The 27925-nt window shown below is 31.6% G+C and overlaps 1 protein-coding gene across 1 annotated transcript in view; it reads left to right on the forward strand.

Annotated features, from left to right (window-relative positions):
* Positions 1-1067: 1067 nt before the first annotated feature.
* Positions 1068-27925, forward strand: part of LOC111040726 (nephrin-like) — a 155111-nt gene continuing 128253 nt past the window's right edge. The window contains exons 1-3 of the mRNA XM_022324738.1: positions 1068-1214; positions 6693-6961; positions 25812-25925. Of these exons, the coding sequence (XP_022180430.1) occupies positions 1114-1214; positions 6693-6961; positions 25812-25925 (484 nt within the window). The 5' untranslated portion in view covers positions 1068-1113. The remainder of the gene's footprint in view (positions 1215-6692; positions 6962-25811; positions 25926-27925) is intronic.

Here is a 27925-nt window from a genome sequence, read left to right on the forward strand (position 1 = left end):
TACTTCATACTAAGTATCAATCACACTGTGGATTATACGTATTTTATATGCTCACGAGTATCAACTTCTCCACTGGTCGTGCAGACCATTTACCGCTGTAGGAGTCGTAATCTTATAAAAAGATATTACTAGTTATCTGATCTAAGAGACATTACACTCCAGGTATGGTACATATTATTATGATTGTAATATCACCGTCAGCCAAAAAACGCTGACTCGGGGTGAGATGCAGACAATGCACCTATTCGCAGGTGATGATTTTTATAATAATAGTAACAATATGTTGGTACAACTACGCGCCTGTGCATTGTTTTTGTCAAAACAGAAATGCGTTTAGTGTGGAAGTTAACCACAGAAATCGTGTGTTGTGGTATTTCGTTTTCGTTATACAGTGTTCGTGACCTCGAACAACGAATGTAACGACTAATGGACCATATAATATTAAATTTAAGGCTACGCAATAGTACGAGTTTTATTTCGCAAATTTGAAACAGAAAAAAAGTGTATGTATACACTATTATACGTACGATACTACAATGTTTTTAAATTTCAATATTTCCGTACATAACTGTAAATATGTATATTTATTAATGTCACATATAATTTAAAAAAAAAAACAAATTTAATATTACTCTTAAAAAGAGTAGTAATCTTAAGTACTATTTATTTATTTTAGTTTTCGTTTATATATTGTATTCATATATTATAATGATATCTCCATTAAAAAATCAGTATCACTGATTATCACAACGAATCTACCTTTAAAACAACTTTTACAGCTTTGAATGAGTAATTCAAACTTTTTATTGTTATAAAAATATTTCTCTGTAGTACAGCATGGCACATAACTAGTTTAGATTTAACAATACATTTTAGAAGAAGAAATTGCAAACCTAAGTGTACGTCATACTTATCAAAACGTTTTCATTGTATAATAGGATATAAATCGAATTGTTTACATGGTTTTTTGTAAAAAAATATTATAACGATTGAACTGATTCTAGACTCTTTTGTGCAGTGTGCTGAAAAGAATAAAATAATAATAGCAGTGATAATAATATGTCTTTTTAATTTTTTTTAGTGGTAACCACTAACGTGGAAGCTGTGGCCGGAATGGTGGCATACTTACCGTGTAACATGACTCCACCGACTCCGAGTGATCGCGTAACGTTGGTCATCTGGTTCAAACAAGGAGAGACCAATCCGATATACAGGTAAATAAACCATAATAATTATTATATTGGCAACACCGATTCCATTAACCGATCGATGTGTTTATTAGACATTTAATAATATTAATTTGTCGACGACATATATGCGTGGCAGCATTACAATTAATTAGCACACAAGTACAATGCTTTTACTGATACTGTCGCTTGGTTTAATCAAATTTTAAATGACAATTTAAATTAGTTATGTTTGAGGGCCGATTTATTGATCTACTCTGACATTCTATCGGATTGGTTAAAGAACAATATTCACTTACCTGTGTATTTAAAACAGTCAAATAGGTAGTTATATTTTAAAATGCAAACTAATTTATTACCTGGATTAATTTTTCTGAGAACATAGACTATCGAATTGAATTTAAAATGGTAAGATCACATTTATTTTAAAAAAAGAGTGGTTACATAAATATTTTTTTATACTTTTGACAGAATAATCATCATCGTTATAATTCTAATTTATTCTACGCTATTCATTATTATTGTATTTCAATCGAATATGTTTTTTTTTTACATAACCGCGTCCAATGATTATTTCCATTATTAAGAGAATAGAAACATGATAGGATTTAAATATTCTAAACTGGGTGATTACAACTATAACAAGAAAACATCACCCCTATAATATAGAACGTAAAATAAATGTATTATTTATAATGTTAGCAAAAACAAAAAAATGGTAATAACTTTGGTTTTTATTATATACGTATATACCTACATAATATCTATAGTCGTATGCTACTAAAATATTAGTATTCGTCCTGCGTACCAGGATGTCCTTAAACGCGAGTTCATTCTCGGAATCACACGGTTTTTTTTTATCCAACTCGCAATAAAATAGAATCTTTGACCGAGTTCCGATCTCCGTGGACAATATACATTATTATGTATATTATATAATATAATACATATGTTTGCTTTACACACATAAACACTGTGTACACATAATAAAAGTTTCAGCTTTGTAAATTCAGTCGAGTACACTACGAGAGTTTTTGGTTCTTGGTTTTTTTTTTTTTTGTACTGTGTGGTTTCCTTTTTAACGGCAGTGGACATCTTCAAACTGACCGTTTAGTTGCCAAATTTATTGCTTGCCTGTTCCGAACTTTTTATGACATGGCGCACTCGTTTGACAAAAAACATTCGTTTTCTTTTGAAAGTATAAAAATATTTTTTTCTGTCTTCTTGTGTGTGTGTGTGTGTGTGTGTGTGTGTGTGTGTGTGTGTGTGTTTATTGTATAATAGCCAACGACGTTGTTTATTTGGCCGAATGCGCGAACTGTCGTCTGCGTCCTGTCTTCATATCGCAGCTGCAGCGGTCGGCTTGTCAACTTAGTGAGTCGAGACGGTAAATATATGTGTTTTTTGTCGTTCCGTTGGTATGCTAAAATATGTCCGGGTATCTGGAATAAGTAAGAGCCTCGAACTAGTATAATATCATAACATAAATAAAATAACATAGGTATTATCATCATATTATTATAACACTTCACACCAAATTGTGTGTATACTATTATATAGGTAGGTGAAATGTTGGAGTGAAGTGTGTGCAACATATTGTTATTTTGTTTTATTTATGATCATCACTCTAGTTCAGACAAAATAAGAATAATAACAACAATAAAATTATAATGATGGTCATATGTGGTCATTCGACACCATATTTCAATTTCGCTAACCGATTTCAAATTGCAATTCGTCTTAGCCTCATATTCAATGCACGAACCATATTTTCGTTTACAGTTTTCGAAAACGATGATGGTTGACTTAAAAATATCATGTCACTCATTGCTGTCCTTTGAAAACGGTCTGTCTAAAAATTTCAAACTCAAAACGTTGCAATATTGTATAATTGCATATTTGATGCCATTGCTAATTATTGTTGTTACTATATAGACACCAGTGCAATAAAATGATTCCACCCACCTAACGAGACGTCGTATGGACTAGAACTTACTAGTAGAACTTCATAATCCTCAAATCATTTCGATCATTCCTAGATAAAAAATAATAATGAACGATCATCTGGGTAGGATTTTTAGTTGACTCGTTCACACGAGTTGGTACCAGCACGCGACCGCCGTTTGGTCTGCAGTGCAATAGTATTACAAACGTCGTTTCTGCCGGCCGGAACCGCACGTCACGGCGCCGCAGTTGTCGGAAATTTGCAAACCGGAAACGGAATTATATTGTTGTACATAATAAACGGCGATAATAATATGTGTGCACTATAAACGATATCCGAGGCCGATTTATAATGTCGACGTATTAATGACACGCGGTGTATGCCTTTTGCGTATACAGCACCAGAAACGGTATAAGTAAGTATTTGTAAATGAAGCGATCGCAGTGGTCGTGGCAATAGTGCTGTTCAGCGGCTGCAGTAGTATTATACCACGTGGTATATAACATATTATGCGTATGGCCAGTTACCGAGGGTCGTTCGCTTACTGTGCTGGTTTAAGGTCGGAATAGAGGAGGGGTAACGAAATAATAATAAAAATAGTGTCCTGCTTCTAAGCACGTCGCGTACGCAACCCTTTGGCCCCGTCTTTGGTCGGACCGGAAGCCGAACAATACGAAACGCGTTATAATATTTTGTACAGTAAATGCTCCAGAACACAACGTTTAATATATTATACATATAATACATATATTTATTTGTATGTACGACACATGAGTGCGCATTTTACATATTATAATATTTAAGGAACGAAACGTATACCGAACGAACCGATTTATATGTATTTTATGCATACATACCTAACCTAACCTAACCGTATAAGGTCACCGTCGGATCTATTGACCAGACATACCCGTGATCGGGATTTGTCCACGGTCAGCGGGGAGAAATATGAAATTAGCGTCACAAAATGAACAAAATAAACTACACAAATCAGTGTCGTAAAAAATAAAAAAACAATAAAACGCATCCTTAAGACATTTATAATAATATCATACGAATCGCATTGCTCGTTTTCAGCGTGAACAACAATATATTCTAGCGTTTCGTTTTGCAATTAAAAATAGTATTATTATTATTATTATTATTGTTATTGTTTCCCACTATAGTGCACAATATATTATCTGCTCACTGAGAAATCTTCACCACTTTGTTGTGGAAATCGGTTCTCGTCGATTATACGGACGGAATTCAACTCTCCGATTGCGTGATAACAATAGGACACCCGATGGTTATACGTGCGGTAATAATGAAAATGGTTTACCGTCGAATAAATAAATACAAATAAATACATATAATACATATTGTCACTGAAATCTAAACAATACAAATGTACGCGAGATGTATGTTAATACGAGATTTGATTTCAACAATTTCTTTCTAATCGAAGAAAAACTAATAAACTAATTCCACTACATTATAAAAAATGAAAAATCCTTTCTACACCGAGATCATCAGTTATATTATTACAAAAATAAGCAATGCAAATGCATTGACATTTGTTTTTAAAAACATTGGTTGTGAAAGTTTAAAAAATATATATTTAATTAGAATGACGTTATTGCAGTGATATTATAATATAATACATAAGCAAGAATTAAAGACACAATATAGAATAGAGTAGTTTTCTATGTGCTTTTTTTTACGTATTTTATAGGCGAGCTTTGTGGGAACCAAGACTTAAACAAAAACAAATTAACAATACGTTTTCCCACCTATTTCTACACAGCGTTTTAAGCTTAATCTCATTCCATAAGTCCACGTCCCTAACTCGTTATCCGTAATAGTATACGTCCAAGATCGTAAAACATTGTACGGTTATAATATTATTATTATAATGTTAATATATTAAACACGATATATGCAGTAACAGCCCTCTCGTCCGTTGCTCAATATGATATCCTGTTGTAACACGTTTATAAAATATTCAATTTCAAAAAGGAATGCTCTGATTTGTTTCCACACGTCCTATTTTACTGCACATCTCCGAGAACAATAATAATAATTCACGGAATACGTAATATATTTAAATTCCAAAGCATTAAGTTGTTATGCATAAGACATAATGCACTGTGTTTAGTGTTATAAATCTTCGTATATCTTGGGCAAAGATAATGGCGGATTATTGAGGACCATAAAACTCGGTGGTGCCCCATTCTACTTAAACTTAAAGTACTTACGGATAAAATACTATTATTTATCAATATTAGAATATCAAATTAAAATTTGAAAAGAATTTATAGTCGTAACACTGATGAATGGACGTTATACCCTCAATTTTAAAATCAAAAACACGCCTGCGGAGAATAGACATCGTGGATTACATAGCTTACAAGTTATACGATTTGAAAAATAGATTATGCAATACGATAAACATATAATGACATAACTGTTTTTAAGAACTAAGTTAGGGTTGTAAAAAAATTTTTTTATACATATTATTTGCTTTTAATTGTTTCTATTATTTTTTCGTCATTCTTGGTGCATTGTCAACTACTAAGTTATTAGCTCACAACAAAATAAATACGACTTCTTTTACATGAACATATTAATAAGTTTTAGAAATGTGATGATTTTGTTGTAACTGTCTTTGATTGGGCGTCAAATACATTGTCAGAAATTCTTATGATTTGTATAGTTTCTATGGTTTTCAATTGTTATTTAAATTGTTATTTAAATACTTATGTACTATTAATATTTATTTTATTCAAAATATTTTCTTCTTTCAATTTAATAGTTTATAATAGGAGTTATCGTTCAGAAATCATTCTAAAAAAATTAAATTTTAATATGCAAAATGACCTATTAAGACAAAGAATATCGACTTCTGTTATTTTGTAGTAATTCGGTTTCAAAACAGCAAAATTTCACATAAATACATTTAATATTTTTCCAGCATCACTGATAATTTAAGAATAAGATTTTGAATTATATTAATTAAACTTGCTGGCTACCATATTATTAATGAGTCATAACAGTATAAAATGTCCCAGACTGACATACCGTCTCCGCACAGATTAGTAACTCGTCTACAATGATATCATATCACTGAATTCAAATTTAATACCATCCATTACAACGACTTTCTAGACACCTAATGTACAACAGCAGAGCGACATCCTCTTACCCGCTTTTGAAAGTTTATCTATACATTGTCTACATAATTTACTAATCACGTACCTTCCCAAAATCGACAATGACACTTGGCCACCTGCAGTAAACCACTTAGAATTTACATGAATACTAGTGGTGAAACGTCCTATAATTATCCCCGGGAAACGCCAGAGGGTGAACAGAATGTTAGCATAATAATTATTGTATGTATTATGTATTTATACCTGCCTATCTCAGATAGACCTAAGTATTTAATTTCAAAACAAAAAAAATGCTAGCCTTTAGTGTCGAATAGTTGCACGTACGGTGTCCCAAACATAATGATTCGTCAGTAATTAACTAAACAACTTTTGTGCACCGAAATATTGACATCCACTTCCGTGTTTCAGTTACGACGTGAGGCATGGAGGGAATTTGATGCCAGCGGCACCCTCCTCCAAAACGCCGGACGGGCCACAGCAAAAATCCATCCCAGTCACGGGCCCCCATCGGTCCGATGACAAGACGTTGGACGGCCGAGCTTACTTTCGTGTCACCTCGAAACCGGCTGCACTCATCGTGCAGGACATTGGTGACAAGGACGCAGCCGTGTACAAGTGTAGGGTCGATTTCAAAAAATCACCCACCCGCAATTCCAATGTCAATTTGACCGTCATACGTGAGTATACAACTAAATTGTGATTGTAATAGTGTAATTCTAGGTACAATTGCCAATAGACATTTTTAACAGATAGTTTTGTGAAATCGGAACCATATAATTCACATTTTAAAAGGCAGTAAAAACATAAAAATAATTAATTGAGTAAACTAATTATATGAATAAACAGTAAACATATTATGTTTAGACGATATTTTTTAATTTATTATTTTTATTGAAAAAAAAAATTATTACTTTTCTGGAAATAATATTTTATACAAGACATTCTGATGTTAATTGTACCTAATTTATATGAAATACAATATAAAAGTAATAATTATTGTTTGTTCACCATGAAGGAAACATATTTTCATCGCAAAGTACAAATTTTGAATTAACTTTTTGCTAAAATTGTTGGGAATATAAAAAACAATTTTAATTTAAAATAATTAATGTTACAATGGTGTCAGCGCTATAATTGTTTTCTCTTAGACTATCAATCAACATAAATAAAACGATTTATTAAAATTGTTAAGGAAAAATTGTTATACAATATTTTGACAAAACACCTCAAAAATATTATTTTCTATTAAGTTTGTAGTTGGTGTATGATTATTTAAGAACATGAAAAAATCATTTTGAGTGAATATGTTTTGATTAGGTAGGTAGAATTAGCACAACCATACTCGAAAATCATAAAATAAATTCTACCAACGACGATTGTTATTCCATTTGTACACTTACCTAAATATGATCTAAATCAATTTTTTCAGAGGGTGCTAATGTAACTTTACGCCAGCACCCCGCTTTTTTTAACCTACCTGTTTTGTCGTGTGCTGCGCTTGGGCCAGAGGGCAAAAAACCCAGATGTCGTCTTAAAAAAAATCAGTTTATCGGACATACCAACACCGACTATGACGCCAAATCAATTGTGTTATACATTAAAGTTCAATGATTAAACAAACAGAAAAAACTAAAAGTATAACATTTAAATAATTATGATGGTACTGATTTTGAAAAACTCAATAATTTATTCGCAACTCCCACTTTTCTTTGTGCTGAGTATACTACTCCTTCATTGATTCAAAATTCAATGAATTTAGAAAATGTGTTTTGGTTTACTTTTTACCATAAAATACCTACATAGTGAATAAGGTTCTTTAACTTACTGCCAAAAAGACAAAATTTGAGCTCATTCTAGCACTAATGTGACACAATTTAAAACCCGTTTTTTGAAAATAAAAATTTGGGGGTGAGGTGTCAAAGAAATGCGCATTTTATATAGTTTGCATGCAATGTATAAATAAACATAGCATATATAATTGAACATTTCCAAAAAGTAGATGCGTTTGTATGTTATCATTTCAATTTTTCGATGGTAATTTTCGTCAACAAATATTTATTTATTTATTTCTCTTTTATTGAATGAAGAAAACTAGTCAATACATAACCTCTAAAACGACAGCATCATACTAAAACTTTATTCATTTATTCGGCATAGACAGCGAATAGAACGTTTGTTGAGCACACTGCCGATTACCATAATAATGGTATATATTGTAATAAATAATAATAATAATAATAATAATAAACACACTGATATACCTAATATTTGGAATTCACGAAATCGGTTTTCCAGTTCATATACGCGTCAAAAATGTCAGGTGTGCACATCTGTTATATCAACATTTTCCCATACTCCAGAGACATTCAAAAGCCAACATAGTAAGACCTGCCTATTTTACAGGTAGTTCATTCATTTATTGAGATTAAGCTAGATAACTTGGCGAATCTACCAAATTTGAATTTTTAAAATACTTTATTGATTTTTGAAATTCTAATTCATTTTCAAAAGAATGACGAGACCATTGATATGTCATAGGGCTGAGGAGGCTAAAAAGGATGAATTGAGACTACAAAATATAAAATGAATCTATCCTAGTCCCTAGCTTTTTATCTTTTTATTTTAAACGTAAGGTACATTTTATTCTTCTAAACTAAAATTACCTGATTATAAATGAGTAAACATTTTAGACCTTTTAAATCAAGACAAAAAAAAAAACGTTTTCAAAATGATTTAAATGTAAAATGTCTCATATTTATGCATAGTTACTAGTGAAGAAGTAATATTTAAACATGGACTATTTGAATTATAAAGATTTTAAAGAATCGTAGAAGTCGCTTTGCTGTATGGTTTCTAAAGGATAGGTGTCAAATGTTGGAGTGTACATCGTAATTATAAGTAGTTATTTAACAAAGTAAAGTTAAGTATAATGTTAAATTTTAATTCAAAGATAGTATTAGCATAAATATATGATGAAAAACGATTAAAATTGGAATATTGGAACACTTTGTCAAATTATATAATCAGTTGTATATATTTATAAAAAACATCGATACCTATTTTCAACTAAACGCACATAAAATACAATTTGATTGTGTCTACTGGATATTTTGCTGAAAGAAAAACTTATTTGGATAATTGTATGAATTTTCCAAGCTTTTTTCATTCACAATCAAAAAATTTCATTCATACGTCGAATAAAAACCAAAAAAAGGTTGAACATTTCAAACGTCAATAAATATATCAAAAAAGCGAAAATATTTTTTTTCATATGAACATGATGCAATTATTTGTTGAAAATGTCAAGTCTCTACGGTTATTTGTATTTGAATAACAACAAATACAAAATGTTTTTGTCAAAAAGTAGTGGTGTGTTATGATTATGCCCATCTTTTTTTTAGTTTTTAATAATTATTTAGAAAATTATATAATATGTGTAATTATTTTGTTTTGCATAAGATATAATATTTTTTTACATTTGTGTTTTGGTTAAACCCTATTGAGTTTGTACTTTTGACACCCCGAAGTAGAAACTATATCTAATTTGCTACCTAAAACCTCATACAACGTCAGAGAAAGCAGTATTGATTCAACCATAAAAAGAGTGTCTTCAGACACATACAAAAAAAAAAAAAATAATAACAATAATAAAAAAACACACGGTATTGGAAAATCAATCATACTTTCGTCACAAGATATAATAATATAACTAACATCGAGCTCACTCAACACAGTTATTATTCGTGATCTTACATTTGATAAAACCATGCGAACGGTGGGGCGAAATGTTTTTTATAGTCGTAGTTGTTAAATTTGGTTTTGAAGTTGATTTCATCCCCTCCTCCGATCGTGTTTGGTACTATACAAAAAGGCCTGGTTAGGTAGGTATACGGTTAGCACTGTCGATTTTAAATATTTAAAGACTGTCACGTATCTCGGTTGCGTGTGTATAGATCGGATTGTGAAACGTCTCGACGGACTTCCGCTGATAAATAAATATATTATTATTATTCGGTTCGCGTTTGTCTCGACTGTGCTGACGTGTATAGTATATGCCATAATAAAACGTATTATCTCATAATACTATACCCACCACAAAAGCCGAATTCCACCGAAGCCGTTAAACTTTGCCGATTTGCATAGTTCGACGGTCATTTCGTCGTTTGTCCCGCATTTTTGCGCTTGTTAATCTGCGCAAACAACAACTCTTTTCACCCCGTCCCAATGTCATTACCATGCCATTTCGATGTAATTGACTGTTTTCATTTCAAAATATTTTCTCGACGATGAACTTGACCTTCACGTGTCATCCCTCGGTTGACCTGTTAATAGTGAAACAATGTAAAACGACGACGGCGACGATTAAGTCGATCTTCATACTTTCGCTTAGGTAATTCTTATGTGAACAATTGGAAATACGAAGTCAAAGTCATTCTTATCGGAGATATATGGGTAACTACACTTTTTGTAAAATATGAAATAATAATATTATACAGTCTTTCAAACTTTCTTTTAATATTATAAAGTATATTATCTCTTTTATTATAAATATTTATTCTCTTTACTTTTTGAATGAGATAGTACATTTCAATGCTCTAAAATCTCATCGTTGAATTTGTACCGATAATAATGTGATAACAATAATGATAATAAATTATCAAACTTTCATTTCGTCAAAATTGTCTTTTAAAATTAACTTTGACAAAGCCACAAAGACAAAGTATCATATATTTACCATTCATCCTTACCCAGGATTTAAAAATTCGTTAAGTCGAATATTGTATTTTACTACCAAACAAAATGTAATGCTTTTTAATAAAATTAACAATTTCAACTGAAAAGTAATAACAACGCAACCATACTAACCATTTGTATCTTATTGTTGATTATAAAAGAATGGTTTTAATTATAAATAACAACGAGCGCATGTTTTCAATAATAATATGGCAAAGGATGGAAATAGTTTAAAATAAATAACAACTTAAAACGTTTATCCCGACGATATTATTATATATATATATATTTAACTATTTCATAAAGTAGAAGCAAAATGAATCGAGAAGAAAAAAATATTAAAAATTTAAATCGCAATAATAAAACAAAAAATGGGTATTATACCCTATATTATTTTAAGAATTCATGAAAAAAAATGCTTTTTGTGATGTCAGACAAATTATAAATTTAATAAAATACAAACCAACCATTATTGCATGTCTTACGATTATTTTTTATTGTAATTAAAAAGGCAAGAAATAAAAGAGTAAAACGATTTTCATTCATTTAGAACCGGAATTCTACGAAAGACGAGTGCTTAGCTAATTACGAAACCTCCCTAGCTGCATTATATAAAAATAGTATTATCGTTTTTACACAATTTTAAGTCCCTATATTTTTATACGTTTCACAAAAAAATATATTTTAAACTATGCTTAAAAAAGGTTTCCACCGTTTTGATTACAGGATATTTTTTAATTTCATATTCTGAAGCAGACCCAAGCATACAATTGCCTATTAATCACTTCTTTAAAATTTGATTTGATCATAAAATATTGAAAAACTTTCTGATCCGGATCATAATTTTTAAAATGGATGTTGTCATTCAAACAATTAAAAATCTTAAAAACTTGGTATGGTAGAATAAAGTTTAAAATATAATTTATTTTCCCAAGTGTGATTACATAAAATTATACAGTGGGTAGGAAAATAAATATTTTCAGGTATGTTCATAATACTTGAACATAAAATGAGCACCTCGACAACAGCACAACCATAATTAATTATGAATATTGTAATTTCAGTAATTATTTAAATGACACTTCCTTAAGACTTCTCAATTTCTAAATTCTCGTCGAACTACATCCATCGCATCTCACCCTATGAAATCACTAAATTGTATTACATTATAATATGGTTGTCTCCTACATATTACAGTTTGACGGTATAATTAGAGTTGTAGTTTTGTTATTGCTTCTCAATGATGATTATCTACTCATTGAAATCATCCGTATGACGTGATATCGAGTTCCATCGTTGAGCTCTTTGACGCCGAGGTCTGCTTGCAGAAATAAATAAATCATATTATTATTGCCTCATTATCGGAGTGGGTGCACCCTCATAATAACGTTACTCGGCGCTGATGGCGGCGGGTCGCTGCAGCGTTATTAAATGCAAATTTTCACCAGAACCATAATATAATATACATAATACAACACACGTTTACACACCCTCGCCCACACACACGCGCGCACACACCCGCACGCGTACATAGTGTTTAAGTCGCCGGGCTCGCGAGGTTACGCGTCGCTTATTTACTCGTGAATATTGGACGCGCTGCGATGTGGGTGTGTGGGTGGCCTGGCCGGGAAACCAGACGCGTCTAAAATATAATATGCAAAGATGCGCGGCAGAGGACGACGCGGAAACGCCGACGTCCGCAAACACAATCCAAACACGGAGATCCGTAGACTCAGCGGCGCCACGTCATTCGTCGCGGATGCGGCGGCGGCGTGTCTGTCATTTCGGTATGATATTATTATAATATTAGTCGGCTGATTGTAATTTATACAGCCGGCCGCCGTTTCCGATACGACTACGTGTTATTGCGTATAATCGTGTTGTCCTGTCGTATAGTGCTGAACGTAATTCCGGCACGGAACAAAACCCTATGGATACAGAATAATGTGTACATTGTGTGTATATAATTATGACATTCATCACCTTTCGTCACGGCCCCATATCTGGTGATGGGAGGGGTAGGGGAGGGGGGTTACGTTTACTCGCCGTCCGGTGGCGAACATTTTCATTCGAACACATACCGCTAAACCTATGCATTGGTCCCGGAACAACCCAAAACCCCCAAAGATATAATATTATGTATTTTTCGAGCCCGCACCTGCACACCGGAACCTGGTGACAATTATTTTTAAATTTAAATCACCGGATTTTTACAGTAAATAAATTGAAACGTGGCCAGTTCCTTTGATTTAAATCTCTCTTCCATAATATTATTTTTAATTATTTGTTTACGTTGGTAATATTGTCGAAGGATATTACCGTGCCATTGTGATTCTATCCCTTAACATGCACAAAACGATACAGAAAATACAACGAAAGTAAACAAATAACAGAACATTTTTTTTCTTCATTTTCCTCAGCCCCTAAATTAATCCATCGATAATCGAATTAAATGACGTGACACCAATCTCTTAACCATCAATAAGTATGCAATATGAGTCATTGACAATATCAAAAGTTTCGTAAAATATATTGTGACTACAAACATAATTATAACACAGTCACGTACTTTTAAAAAAATGCCGACTGCAGACTTAGGCTAAACGAGATATTTTTCAATATTGCTGAGTTACTTGAAAAGTTAATATTTTTTTCTGAGAATCTCAATAAATAAAAATCGAATTCCCAGCTATAGTGTTCAATTTACAATTAATTATAAGTAATTAAAGTTTTGATTAGCGTGGAGTGGAGTGTCATTGCAGGAGACACCAGAAAATAGCGGTTAACTCCTCCACTAACGTAAACATTAAATACTTTCAAAGTTATAACTAATTAACTGCTTGTTTAAAATTAGATTGGTATCAAAATTCTTCGAAAATAATTACTCGACTTTGAAATATGAAATTAAAAATTGTATTCAGAGTAGTCCACGATTGCATACTTCAAAAAAAAATGTGGGTGGAAACATTTTACTGTTATTTTGTCGGTTTTGTCGGGTAAAAGTATACCAAACATACGACTCGTCGTGAATCACAGTTCACTACAGTGAAGTCAGTTTTGGACCCGGCGCCGGGAGTGTAGGAATGTCTGCTATTAAGACTTCGTTCGCAGGTTGATGAAATTATTAACACATAATCTGTACGGTTTGTCAGCCGCCTATGGGGGCAAACTTTATTCCCGGCGAGGGAATTCCGAAGGCGATGCCGCAGGGCTAATTTGACGGCATTAAGAGAAGGACTACGTTATTTACGGTGATCTTCTCTTTCGTGGATTGGTGGATTGGGGGCGTGAGTGGTCTAAGCCGTCGGCTGGCCGTGTTTCCGGAAACGTGTTTCCTGCCCAGTAATTAGACGACAAGCGATAACAATATCGCGGGGTCGACGCGTGTGATATTGCCTAACGGAAGTCCGAGTCAACGTCCGCAACCACCTCCACTCACTACACTCGTCAAGTTTCTCGCCGAGTCTTGTGACCGAAAATGGCACTGCCGGAAGTGCTCCCCCGGGGCTCCAGTTCTCAGTACCCACATCTATGGCTACAACGTCGTGTCCAGAATTCCGTTGTCGCTGTTTGCTATATCCGTATAATATCAATTACCTGTCGCAAAACAGGATATGTAGGTCGATGGATGGATGCGACCCTGTACACCAGCGGGAATCTGTTTGGATTCGTGGTGTGTGGGGGGAGGGGGGAGGGTTGCAACCACAAAGCGTCAAATGAGATCACGTGTATATTATAATCTAATTTACCACGGCCAATTATTATAGTCGATCGAAATAATAACATAATAATAATCATATCATCCACAATGGTAAAAACGAATACATATTGTCTGGGTATTGTAATGCAAAATTGTTATTTCTCGTAGACTAGTATAATGTACGTTGTTGTAGACTTGTAGTCATCTTTACATTAATTATAATAATTTTTGCACTTTCGTCTAGTTGTTTTAATAAATGTTGATTACAAATACTTTTATTTTATAGTTTTTTGAATTTTAGTAAATATTTCAATAAAATATCTATAAATTTATCTTTATAGACAATGAAAATGTATGATTAAAATACAATATTATTACGTATATTGTTATTTGATTAATAATACTACTATACAGAATATATTATTATTATACATTTTCAGTATACCGTGATGAATTGTATTGGCTCAACTCAAAATATTCGATTCACCGGTTATTAACGAAACCCACAATTCTAAATTAACATTTTGATTTAAATGCAAAACTTTTTTTTTTAAATTTATTATTGTTACTTTTAAATAATCAACTTATCATACTTTTATTAGATGATAAACCTTTCACAACAAAATTATTATTTTAAATTAGTTTTTTCAGTATATATTAAAAATGGTTCATAATTTTGTTCAAGTTTATAAAAATCTACTTACGTACCTATTAAAAAATCAAATTAATTCAAGTTTTAAATTGTTTTCCGCAGCGAACTAATAACTTCTGAACAACATTTTTGACATGCGTCTTATGACCTCAAACAATGCATATTCATAGGTATTCACAGTTTCTATAAATTATTTAATAACCGATTACGGTGTATATATATATACGTAAATACTGAGTGCGTCAATATTTATTTTTTTAAGTTGCGTCTACCGGTCTAAATAATAATAGGTTAAGTTATTTTTTGTTTTAATTACTAAGATAAATTAGGTTATCAATAATAATAATTAATTTGATAGCCCAAAATAATTTAATATAATAGCATATATTTAATCGATTTAACTCGGGATTTGTAAATTATTCGGCCAACGCCCACCGCTCTCGTAATTAAGTTGCTAAATTGCCTACACATTGCGCCGTCTCGTCCAATCACGGTAGAGTCGTATAATAATAATATTATTATTAGTTTATGCAGCTATAATAATTGTTTGCAATACTATTTGGGTAGTAATAATATATTCCTCCCGGAGTTAAGTAAAAAACGATAACGCACCAATTTTGGCGCATGCGATTATTTCTCTCTTAAATATAAATTTTAATTGACCATTAGCGAGGTCCAAAGCACATCGTTAAGTCACCGCAAACATTACAGTCGATCCTCAACTGCTGTAATGATATTATTACTATTATCATCATTATTATGGCCACTCTATAAAAGCATTGGATATGATAATACTATTATAATAATATAACATGTATGTTTTAGCGTTTATATGCGCATACATTAAATCCAATAAATACGTGTTGACGGAGGCCGTTTGCTCGGAGGACAAAATGCAAAAATAATAAAAACTCGACGTTACCATAGAATAATAATATTTCCAATGTCTGTTGCCAATGTAATTTCCAATATTGGAGCAGACACTCACGCTGCGCCGAAATAACAATTATTGTAATTCACCGGGAGCCGGGAACGCGTTAAAATAAATATTTTCAACCGAACATTTAGCTAAAACCCTATTATCGCTGTAAAGTGATTTACAACAGACCCACGGTTTTCTCGAAATTTAAACACTCTGATTAAACGTTATGAAACCGATCCAAGGAGGACTCGGATTTACGACACAACCGTGGTAGAATATCATTATGATATTATGTACCTATCATATGATCCGAATATTTCGGTTGGTTCTTATAATAAATCATTTAAATATTGTTTTTAGGTAATTTTTGTACCTATTTACTTTCATTGAAATTCAATACATTTTCGAATTCGGTGTAGAAAATAACATACCGGATGATATCGTTTTAAATGTTTTAAATCTATATTATTACGCACTATTGGAGTGATTTGAAATGTGTTTAAATATAAAATAGTTTTTTATTGCACAAAACACGTATACTTTTGCAGTGTATTTATAATACACGTACTCTGATTTAAAGTTCATGAAAATCATAAATTTTGAAAAATTAACAATAAATCTAAAGACATAAAATGTTTATGTAAAACGGTTCAGTGTCTGTTTCGTTCTTATGTATTTACCATATTTCATGGGTGCATTTTATCATATTTCAGAAAATAGAAATAAAAGTTTTCATATAACTTAGATCCGTATCTGCTTTTATGCAAATAATCGTAGTTTACATGCAAAATTATAATGTTATTTACTTTGATAACAATTTCTGATATAAGTTTATTTGGTTTTTAGTAGATTCGAATAAAATTCAACTACTCAAAATGTGTGTATCGTCCGTTTATAAAGTTGAAAAAAATGAATTCGTTTCTTAATATTCTGAACTATATATAATATGTATTCCACACAACAATTGTCAATAATAATATTGTACTCACACAATTCACATAATAATGCAATATAAGTTTTGCAACTAAAGATACCATTAAATTATATTGTGGGCCATAATAATAATGGCATGCCAATACACCATACAAATAAAAGGTATTTAACACTATTATAATATGAATATAATAATATGTAAATAATAATATTACAAACACTATCAAAAAGAACTGTAACAAGACAAAATGACACGAGTCTTCCCAACTTATGATCAAAGCACTTTACTTTTAAGTTCTGAGAATGTACATTCGTTTTACAGCGGTGAAGAGTGTTTTTTTCTTAAATTTAATTATTTTCGTTTTACACCACCATTACTAATTGGAGCAGTAAAAAAATGTTTACAGTCTTCAACTATGGGCAGGGAGGTTTTCTTGTAGCAAAGTAATTGAACTAGTTGAAGCTTTTGCAAGTCAACAGTTAACAATAATACTACCTACATAAATATTTATAATTTACACTATGCCATTAGATTTTGACTTAATCAATTTTGTTATTTTGTTGTGATTCGAAAGTAAATTACCAATCCACTTGAAAATAATATTCACCAAACATTTGCATATCATCAATACAGCATAGTTTTCAAAATATTTAAGCTTTTTGAAGTATTTTTCCATTTTCAAATTTTAGATTAAGTTTCCATAAATCTTTATAACATTTTTTCTCGGTAAAAAAAGCTTTAAAATGTATCATAAACGTCTTCAGACACTTTTTAAGTAATTTATAATATGTAGACACAATTTTTTTTTTAAACCGTTCGAAGTTTACATTTTGAGGAAATTGGTCATTTAAACGAAAAATAACAGTTTTTTTGTCAGTTGACTTTACTATTTTAATAGTTATTTTATTGAATTTCAAAAGAATTATTAGTAGGTACTTGTACTACAATAACTATTTGTACGTATAATGAATTTTATAAATTTCCATACACGGAATTAAATTTTAAAATGTTGAAACCCGTTTGAGGCTATTTATACAATTACCTATGTACATATTCTAGTAGTGTACATTGATATTGACTTGTAATAAATAAATAAGAATGTATGGTGATTATAATATTATATTATCACGAATATCAATGTATATATAATTTGTGATATTTTTTGGAAAGTTAATTTTAAGTACCACATTTAAAAAAATTACAAATAGTTACACATAATAATGTAATAATATTGTCACATTTTACATATAATTTACCTGCGAGTTGTTGAGGTACCCTCAAAACCTATTAATTGGTGTTTACGCCTCTTTGTATTTTTATTTTATCTTATGTTTAACAAAATATTCAATGCAATTATGCATTTATATTGTTTCTGTTTACACATGTATTGTAATCGTCACCGGCCGGGCAAATGTCTTTTCCGATATTTCGATCTACCGCAACCGTGGTGATGTCGACAGTGTTTTATTCGTTAACTGACGATGGATAAATAAATGAAACCATATTCGTCACAGTGGACAAGTAGAATATTGTTCGAATTCCTTTGGTTTGAAATTTATTGTATTAACATGTTATGAACAATTAAATATATATATATTATTTATATATATAAATTAAAAAATTAAAAAATTTTACCTCCAGAATGTACCTACTCAATTAATTCATTTTCTCACCGAAAATGATATTTAAGTTCAAAATTGAAGCATTATTTTGACTACCTAGTAGGTAATCACTCTTCAGTACACTAAGCATTGAGTGTACCTAGTCAATGAGTAATAAGTCACTGTGGTGTATAGGTACATTTGAATTCAGTGATATTATCAGTGTATTTAAATTCCATTTCTAATTGCTAAGTATATGAGTATAAATACAAATACATTCAAAAAGTACCTATTTTAATTCTTTCAAACGATTTAACATAACTTCGCATTTTTTAAAACATTTAGTTTCCTTGTAATATATTTACAATAAATATGGATAACAACATTTAATAATAGTCTGTCTGTCTTGTCGACAATAAGCCATTTCTAGAAAAAAAAGTGGTCAAAAAACCCAAACTAAAATTGTAGTTTAAAAGAATTTCGTATTTCATATTTTTAAATACAAAATGTTATCACAAGTATATATGAGCTCATTATAAAGAGTCAAAATACTTTTAAAAATGCACCATTTAATTTAAACATTTGGTAAAAACTTTAATTTTACTACTTTAATTTGTTTTTTTATCATATGCAAATAATAATACCTATACTGACAAAAATTGTTTTTGTTTAAAAATTACCGTTTTAATTTATTTTTTTTGTTTTGTTTTTCTCAATAATTATAAATATTTGAAGTTTTTAACTTTGGCATCCTTATAGTGCTACTAGATTCAGAAAAAATATTGAAGTTGAATATCGAAGCATTTTTTCTACCATAAATAGTGTTATCGTGCAAAAAAAAAAATAAAACACACATACACACAAACATAATTTTACATTGATAAAATCAGTTCATTCATCGCTCCATTCAGAATCTAAATTTATATAATAAAACTAACTAAATTAAAAGTCCTCACATTTCTCGCAACAGTTCTTACCGCAGAAGACAAATCAGATATAACTATGCATACTAATTTTGAAGTTCTTACACGTGTAAACATAATATTTAGATAGTGATATAGTAGTTCTACCAAAGGCGTTAAAATGAAAAATATTTATTTTGAATATTTGTTTTGTATTTGTTACAACATATAATTAGCCCTGTTATTAGTTCTATTTCGAAATCAAATTATATTATTGTGTTGGGTTTTTTATAAAACCGTCCACATACTACTTGTATATATAATTTAATCCTCCAAACACATAGAAATTATTAAAATGTTTCTATAAAATACCCTAAACTAAAATATAAAAAAATTCAAATAAATAGACATTAATTAGCTGATGTATAGTGTGGTTTTTACCATTCCTTAACAACGTCTTTCTTCTCAATCTTCTGTCAAAATAAAAAAACTGTTTGTTTGTTTGTTAAACGTGTCGTGAGTTTAATGTATATATCTGACGTGCATCAGCGTCTATTAAATGTTGAACTTAGGCGTTGTACTTCAACTTGTCACTACAATAGGTATTGTCTCCGTTTCAATTCCGGTTTTTTTGATAGTAATTGATTGACATGTTCTCTCGTCTCGGTTTTCTACTAAACAACCGTATTTTTATCAATAAAAACTGTTTTAAACAAACTCACCTAACAATCCTTTTATAGGTTAGGTCGGTTATTTAATTAGAATTATTTTCAGCGACTATGAGTTCGTACGCATATACTTTATATATTATTAAACTAAATTATATTTTATACTAAAAATATGATTTTGTAATAACGGTTAGGTTAAATTCAAATTGTTAACTTTGACAATTATATGTTTGCCACTTAAGGAAATTCTAAGTATGATAGGGAAACGAGATTTATCGACTATCGTAATTTAATTTTTTTTCCTAAGGTAAGTGGTTTTATATTAAAGCTATATGTAACAATAACATTTAAAAAATATATATTTTAAGCTATTAGAGTATTAGACCATTTATGCGAGTATTCCTGCCCAGATAAATATTAATCAGTATATTTTTTCAATGCAATTTGTTTTATTATTATATAATTATTAATTGTTGATATTCAATCAGACGATCAATTTGATTGGTAAGCCATTTTATATAAAACTTGAATTGCGTATTTCGCATCATGCTGTTAATTGTTACGATATGACGTAGCTACAACGCTTTGTCACTTCATAATCACCCACTGTACATTTATTCTGAGGTATAACCAGAATGATAAGCATCAAGAGGATATAAACATTTAACAACAGTAAGTTATCGGTTAACTTTGAATAGTTATCAAGTTTGAATTTTATATTTCATAACTATAATTAAAAATTACATACACAGTTGTATAACTCTCATTCTCTTATAATAACTTTTGTTAATAGTTTTACTGCTTATTTTCAATTTTTATGTTGCGTAAAAGCCCCAAAAAAAATGGAACTTTACAGACAAATGTACAGGTGCCTACAACAACTCAACTAAAATGAACAAACATTAACAAAACATAATGTCTCTAAGAGCTAAAACCACAAATGATTTTGATTTAAAAGTTCAGTCTAAAGCTGTTGTTAGTTTTTTACCTACGCACTCAATAAATAAAAGTATGTATTTTAAAAGATTAAAATCTACACACATGTGTACGCAATGTAAATATAGGGTGCATATTTTCACATTTAGTCAAACAATGAGTCCTGGGCGTGATTCACTAAATAAAATAATAAATAAGTAAGGTACACAATTTGTAATATTGTCGAATAGAAAAAAATGTCCTTAATTATAATACAAAAATGATGATGATAAATGATAATAATACTTCTGCCATAAAACGTTACTGGTAGATATCAAACAATTACGACCTGCTGAATGTGGGTTACTTGACTATAAAGGATAAGTTGATTTTTTGGAAAATAATCCGTTTTGCAAATGCTATATTTGCCAACTTGATGATGGTTGGCTCAAAGCTCATAAAACATATAGAAAATGTTTAATTTTAAACTTTATGAGTGTAGATAATTGATACGTGTACCTACCAATTACTATATTATTTAAATGATGATTTGACTATCGATGGGTTAGTATTTTGTGCGTAGTGTTTTTATCTGTTATATTGAAACTTTTACTCCGATAAGTATTGGAGGTAAATTGTTTTTATATGCATTTGAAGTTGAAATTATGACTAATTTTGATGATTCATAAACAGAAAGCAACTAATTCTTCTCTTTCAATTCAATACAATTTGTCGATGTACAAAAAATAAGTATCGTAGAAACACAAAACTTTTCTCCACGATGTACTTATGTGTATCTTAATTATCTATACACAATGTAGTTTTCAAGAGGGTTGATTAACTTTGAGCTATTTATTCCACAAACATATTCTCACTATTTTACGATACTTAAATTATAAGTTATATATCATCATATAATAAGAAAACCTTAGTTAAGACTACCAAAATACCTACTAGAAATAAATTATTAAAATAAACATATCAGTATCCTCAGAAATGTTCACTCTTACACTTGTCTTTTTCGCTTGGAACCGTTTTATCGCTTGGTGGATTATGATTTATCACATAATTTACAGTGAGCCAATCAATGACCACCGATTCACTTAAAACCTGCTCCATTTTACAGCAGAGCTCATTTTCTGATTATGTTTGTTTGACTAAGAGTTGCGAGTTGAGAATTTTCGACTGGAGCCGTTTTCGATGCGTTTGACCTTATGGCCGGGTAAGCCACATACCCGGTCGACGCACGTTCCTCTCCCCCCCTCTCGCGTAGCGCACACATTGTTTTTTTTTCTTTTCGTCCCGTCTCTCTGTTTCTCTCCCTTACTCACCCCTCGAACTCGTGTGTGAAACCTCATCGGTATTTTACGACCCGGTGAAAAAGGTTTAAAATAAAATACCGTTACCGAGCGAAAACTCGTTTCGGGTTAAGCCGTAGATTTTCCATTTACCTCTATCGGCGGAGATAATTGTTTTTCCCCAGCCCGATCGTTTGCGCGCACCCGAGTCTGAAATTTATGGACTCGCAAAGTGCGGCAGCGGCGGCGGCGTCGAAAACCCAACAAAAGTAGAAGAAATATATTATTATGTATATCTATACACTCGGCCGTACACCGAACTTTGGCCGAACAGGTGTGATAGTGCACTGCAAGCTCGAAGGTGCTCTATGCTACCACCGTTGCTTCGACAAGATTCGCATTTATCATCGGCTAAACAGTGTAGGTGTGTGTGTGTGTGTGTGTGTGTGTGTGTGTGTGTGTGTGTGTTTACTGGGTGCGTGTTTTTATTTCGTCTTCACAGCTTTCACATCACTCGTGTTTACGCCGTCAGTCCATCTTTACCCTCGTTCGTTTTCAGACAGGTATTTTATTTTTTTCCACTCTCTATTTTCTCGCAGTATTTGGCACTACCAGACGTCAGCAAAAATCGTACAGCCGTGAGTAGGTCGGTGCGCGTCTTTCCCAACTAATAATATCCAAAGTGCGATACATTCCTCCGTAGTCTGTATACGGGGAGCTCGATGAGACCGAACAAATTTCTCAGTATAGAAGTAATTAAAAAAAAATCAAAAAACATTACAGAAAACATCGGTTCTGACAAATTATAAATTGTCCAAGAGCACTTACTAATAATTACTTTTTTTTTCAAAATTCTGTTTTTACCGACTGACATTACATTACCGAACATATTATGTTACGACTTCCGTAGCATTTCACCGATTAATTAATAAACACGTAACAAAGGAATGATAGCGCTTTTCAAATTTTATGAGGTGAATATATTACATGTGCCATATTTTATCGTCCACGTCTGTGATATACATAGCATAATTTATTATGTATATCTGTAGGTGAAATAATATAACACGCGGCTCACAATTCGATTCGTATACAATTCAGAAATATTCATCCCGTCGGAACCCATACGTAGCTCGTTCCTACCCCTACACGCCAGCGCCACTCTCTCTCTCGCCAGTCGGGGGCAGCTGTAGCGTCGATCGTTTTCGACTTCCTCTTCTCGCGCTAACGGCACACCGCTCGTAAAAAAATGCCGAAAAAATAAAAATAAAAACGCAACAACAACGGTGGCGCCCCGAAAACGAGCCGAAATATCCTCGCCGACAACGGTGTGTGTGTGTGTGTGTGTGTGTGTGTGTGTGTGTGTGTGTGTGTGTGTGTGTGTGTGTGTGTGTGTGTGTGCCGCTAGCCACTGCACCGCCGCCGGGCCGTTTGGATATACAATATTTATAACGTCGGTTGTTTGGAAGTCGAATCAAAAGAACATTTTCCCGACGCATCTCCGGCTGTAAACCAGTACACTATACACACGCATTATACACATGTACACTCGAACGCATTCGGAATATGAAAAACTGCCGGGCGATAAAACATTTATGGGTGACGTGGTGTTTTTGTTGTTTCGTTTTGTTTTTTTTGTTTTTTTTTCCGTTAGATTTATTCTCGCGCGTAACTTTGTAAACTACTGTTATCGGTCGGTCATATATTATATACACATCACCGTTGACCACACACACACACACACACACACACACACACACACACACACACACACACACACACACACACGCTCGCGCGCACACACAAGATGCCACCACGTACAATCGTCTTTTAAAAAAAAAAAATAAATAAATAAATAAAACTTATATTTTCCGTCGAATTCGACACGAGAATTTATATCAAGTCATGCACGTATACACTGTTCGTTTAAATCTAGTATAGATCGTCGTTAATGTTTAAACACTGCACGGACGTTATGGTATTTTTCGGAAACACGCGCTATCGTGCAGTCTCGTACATATAATATACGCACCAGAAATACGAAATATACCATCATTTACTGTGTATGCATAATTTAGGTGCGCACATATTATTATGTATTGGATGTTTTGATGTTGGCACCGTTATTCTAATCAGATAATATTATAATGATATAGAGAGTATACGAGTCGTATACAGTGCGCATATAGTTGTCGACAACATTGTCTTATCTGAGAAGACATATTATTAAACAATCGTCCGGTCGTGCATTAGACGTAGCAGGTATTATAATAGGTGCATAATATTATGGCGTCAAGTATAATAGATTATAGTCAAAAGTCGCCATCAATTTGTATTTGTCCGCGTTATCACGAAATGTTAATCATCAAACTGTTTTTAACGGGAAAATTCCCGAAGGCTGCAGTTGTAATAATATACATCCATAGACAATAATAATAATACGAAACCAGACGTTTGCACGGGACATCCGATACCCCTCGAAAATTGTATCATCTGCGGACACTAAAATATTTAATATTATCAAAGATGTAATCAAATTTAAACGGCGCCATTTCACCGGAATCGATAACTTTATGTTTACAATTAAATATGTTGAACATTTGAAAAGGAAACAAAAATTGTTATTATACTGCGCGGATAAGATATATGGTCGATCTTGAACAAAAACAAAATGGTTCCTTCAACTGATTCCGTAACATTTACGATCGTGATAAAAATGAGTTTGTGATTTACATACGATAGAACTCAGTATTAAAAAAGTTTTGATTTCACTCTTATAACTTTGATTTCAAAAGAACGAACAAATGGCCCAGAAAGTTGTCTGTTACCAAACATTGAACTCCGCGATCGGATTATAAGAAGAGTCCAAAGTTGTCAATGAAATAATATATAGAATGTCGCAGTCTGGCGTAGTATACTATGTAAATAATGAAATTAAATTATAAATAGACATTTTCGTTTTTATTTTTAAAATGTATTGTACGTTATTTTATATTTAACCAAATACGTACATACGTACAATAAAACGTACATCTCGTTTCGTTTTTGCACAGTATTCGACATATTATTGACAAACATTCAATGATGATGATGACGATGAACGATGAACGTGTTCAGTCACTGGGCTTGGGGTTAATTTTACACGGCACAAGTACTAATTAATTATTATGTTATTAACGGTCACAAATTGTATGTTTACAGTGCCCCCGGACCGGCTGAGCGTGCTGAACGAAAAAGGCGATCACATACCGCATTATATACTCGGGCCATACAAGGAAGGTGTGACGGTCGATATCACGTGCATCGCAAGCGGAGGTAATTAATCATGATAATATTATTAATTATAATCTACATGCATTAACGGTTGACGGTTGTACGAAATAATAATAAAATAATTACCGGAGGAACTACTTAAACGTTCATCAGAAGCTGCTGCTGGACAGCGAAATGAGTGTGATGAGAGATTGGTCTTGCGGACGATATAAAATTATCGACTCTCCCGCCGTGATGGAAGTTTAAGTGCGAGTTCAATAATTCTAATACTGCATTACTACATAATATTATAATCGATATGCGAGGAGGAGCATTAAAGAGTTACATTTTTTTTAGAAGTAAAATCTAACTCTAAGTATTAGGTAAACAAATACTTAAAAATAATATTATTCAGTTGGATTTCGCCTTTGATTAAAATACATTATTATAATAATTATGTACTACATGCTATACATAAGTACTTACAGCAATTAATTTTAATGGATTTATTTATTTAAAACTGCAAGGCCTCTATTAAATTAGTACATATTATATGTTATTTGATATATTTAAAAAAAGTATAATTTTTTAATTAGGTATGAAAAAAAAGTAGGTGATATTTAAATAAGTTAAGTTACTTGAATTTTCTAGTTCACTTGTAACTTTTATAAGTTCAAAAATTAAAAAAAAACAACTATAAACTTTTAACTTAACTCAAATGTTTCTATATAAAAATAATCAACTTACCAACCTTGTCGATACGCATATATGGTCAACGGTTTTAAGAAATAGGAATATAATTATTATATGAACTATTTATACAATCGCTCTGCTGGTCAGTGAAACGAATGTTAGAGAAATCTTGCTATCGATGCAAATATCATCTTTGCCGTGATTGAAGATTAGGCGAAAGTAAAATAATAATAATAATACAAATAACATAATAATAATTATGGTAATTTCGAAACAATCATAATATTTTGTCCACGAGTTTTGGTTACACCTGTATGACAACGACGGAGAATAAAAGTGTTTTGTAGCCTAGCTATGTTTACCTATATTCATCGGTGGTGGTGTTAGTTGTTGTATTTTTAACAGCCTAGAGGGCTAAAATATTAATTATTGTATTCACAAACGCTCGCTGGGAGCCACACTAATCCGTTACCCCCCTCTTAAAAAAAAATATTTGTACCTATACTCACATCGGAAAAATATATTATATTTTTTTTAAAAAACCGAAGCTCTAGGGAACACCTTTCCCCTCATAACCGTCACTGGGCTTTTAAAATAGTGCATGACAATTTATAATAATATATATTGTTTCATTGTATATTTGTATTGACGTGTTGTACTGTTTTGAGACGAAATAATATTATTATTTCGCTCCACTGGAAATAACAATGAGACTAAAAAAAAATGTTGACAGGCGTGACAATCCGATTCTTGTTTATAATATTTAACGTCCATAATATATACGAAAAGAAACCACTTAACCATCTTAAAAATTCGCATATGTATTTTTTGTATTTCAACGAATTGCTTAATTTGATGTCAACTGTTTGTAAAAATCAACTGCTATATAGTGTTGAATAGATAGTGAATAACGTTAGATATCAATATAGGTCAATCGATATTATACTATTATTGCTTTTGTCTCAAAATTTCTTATTTTTGCTTATCAAAAAAAAAAATAGGTAATATTTATAGTCGAATAAACAGTCCTTACACGATTGCATTTCTAAGCTGAGGATCATAGTGACACCTAATTCCACTAAGTTATTCTTTTTTTTTTTTTCTAACGTATTGGCATCGATTTGTTTTACGTTGTTTTACTTAAGTACGAAATAATGGTGTAGAGTTTTGAAAATGTACAAATCAGAACAATTATTTCAGCTATTACGTGACTGTTTGAGGTGAAGCACGAAATATTAGGCACAAGGGGTTAAAATCTCTGTAGCATTTTTATTTTTTTTAATAACATTTAATTTCATATATACACGTAAAGTGCCTTTCACCGTACTGGCGTATGACTTTATAGACTTTAATATTAGTGTTTATCAACC

The sequence above is a fragment of the Myzus persicae genome, unplaced genomic scaffold, assembly GCF_001856785.1.
Source record: "Myzus persicae strain clone G006 unplaced genomic scaffold, MPER_G0061.0, whole genome shotgun sequence".
Taxonomy (NCBI): domain Eukaryota; kingdom Metazoa; phylum Arthropoda; class Insecta; order Hemiptera; family Aphididae; genus Myzus; species Myzus persicae.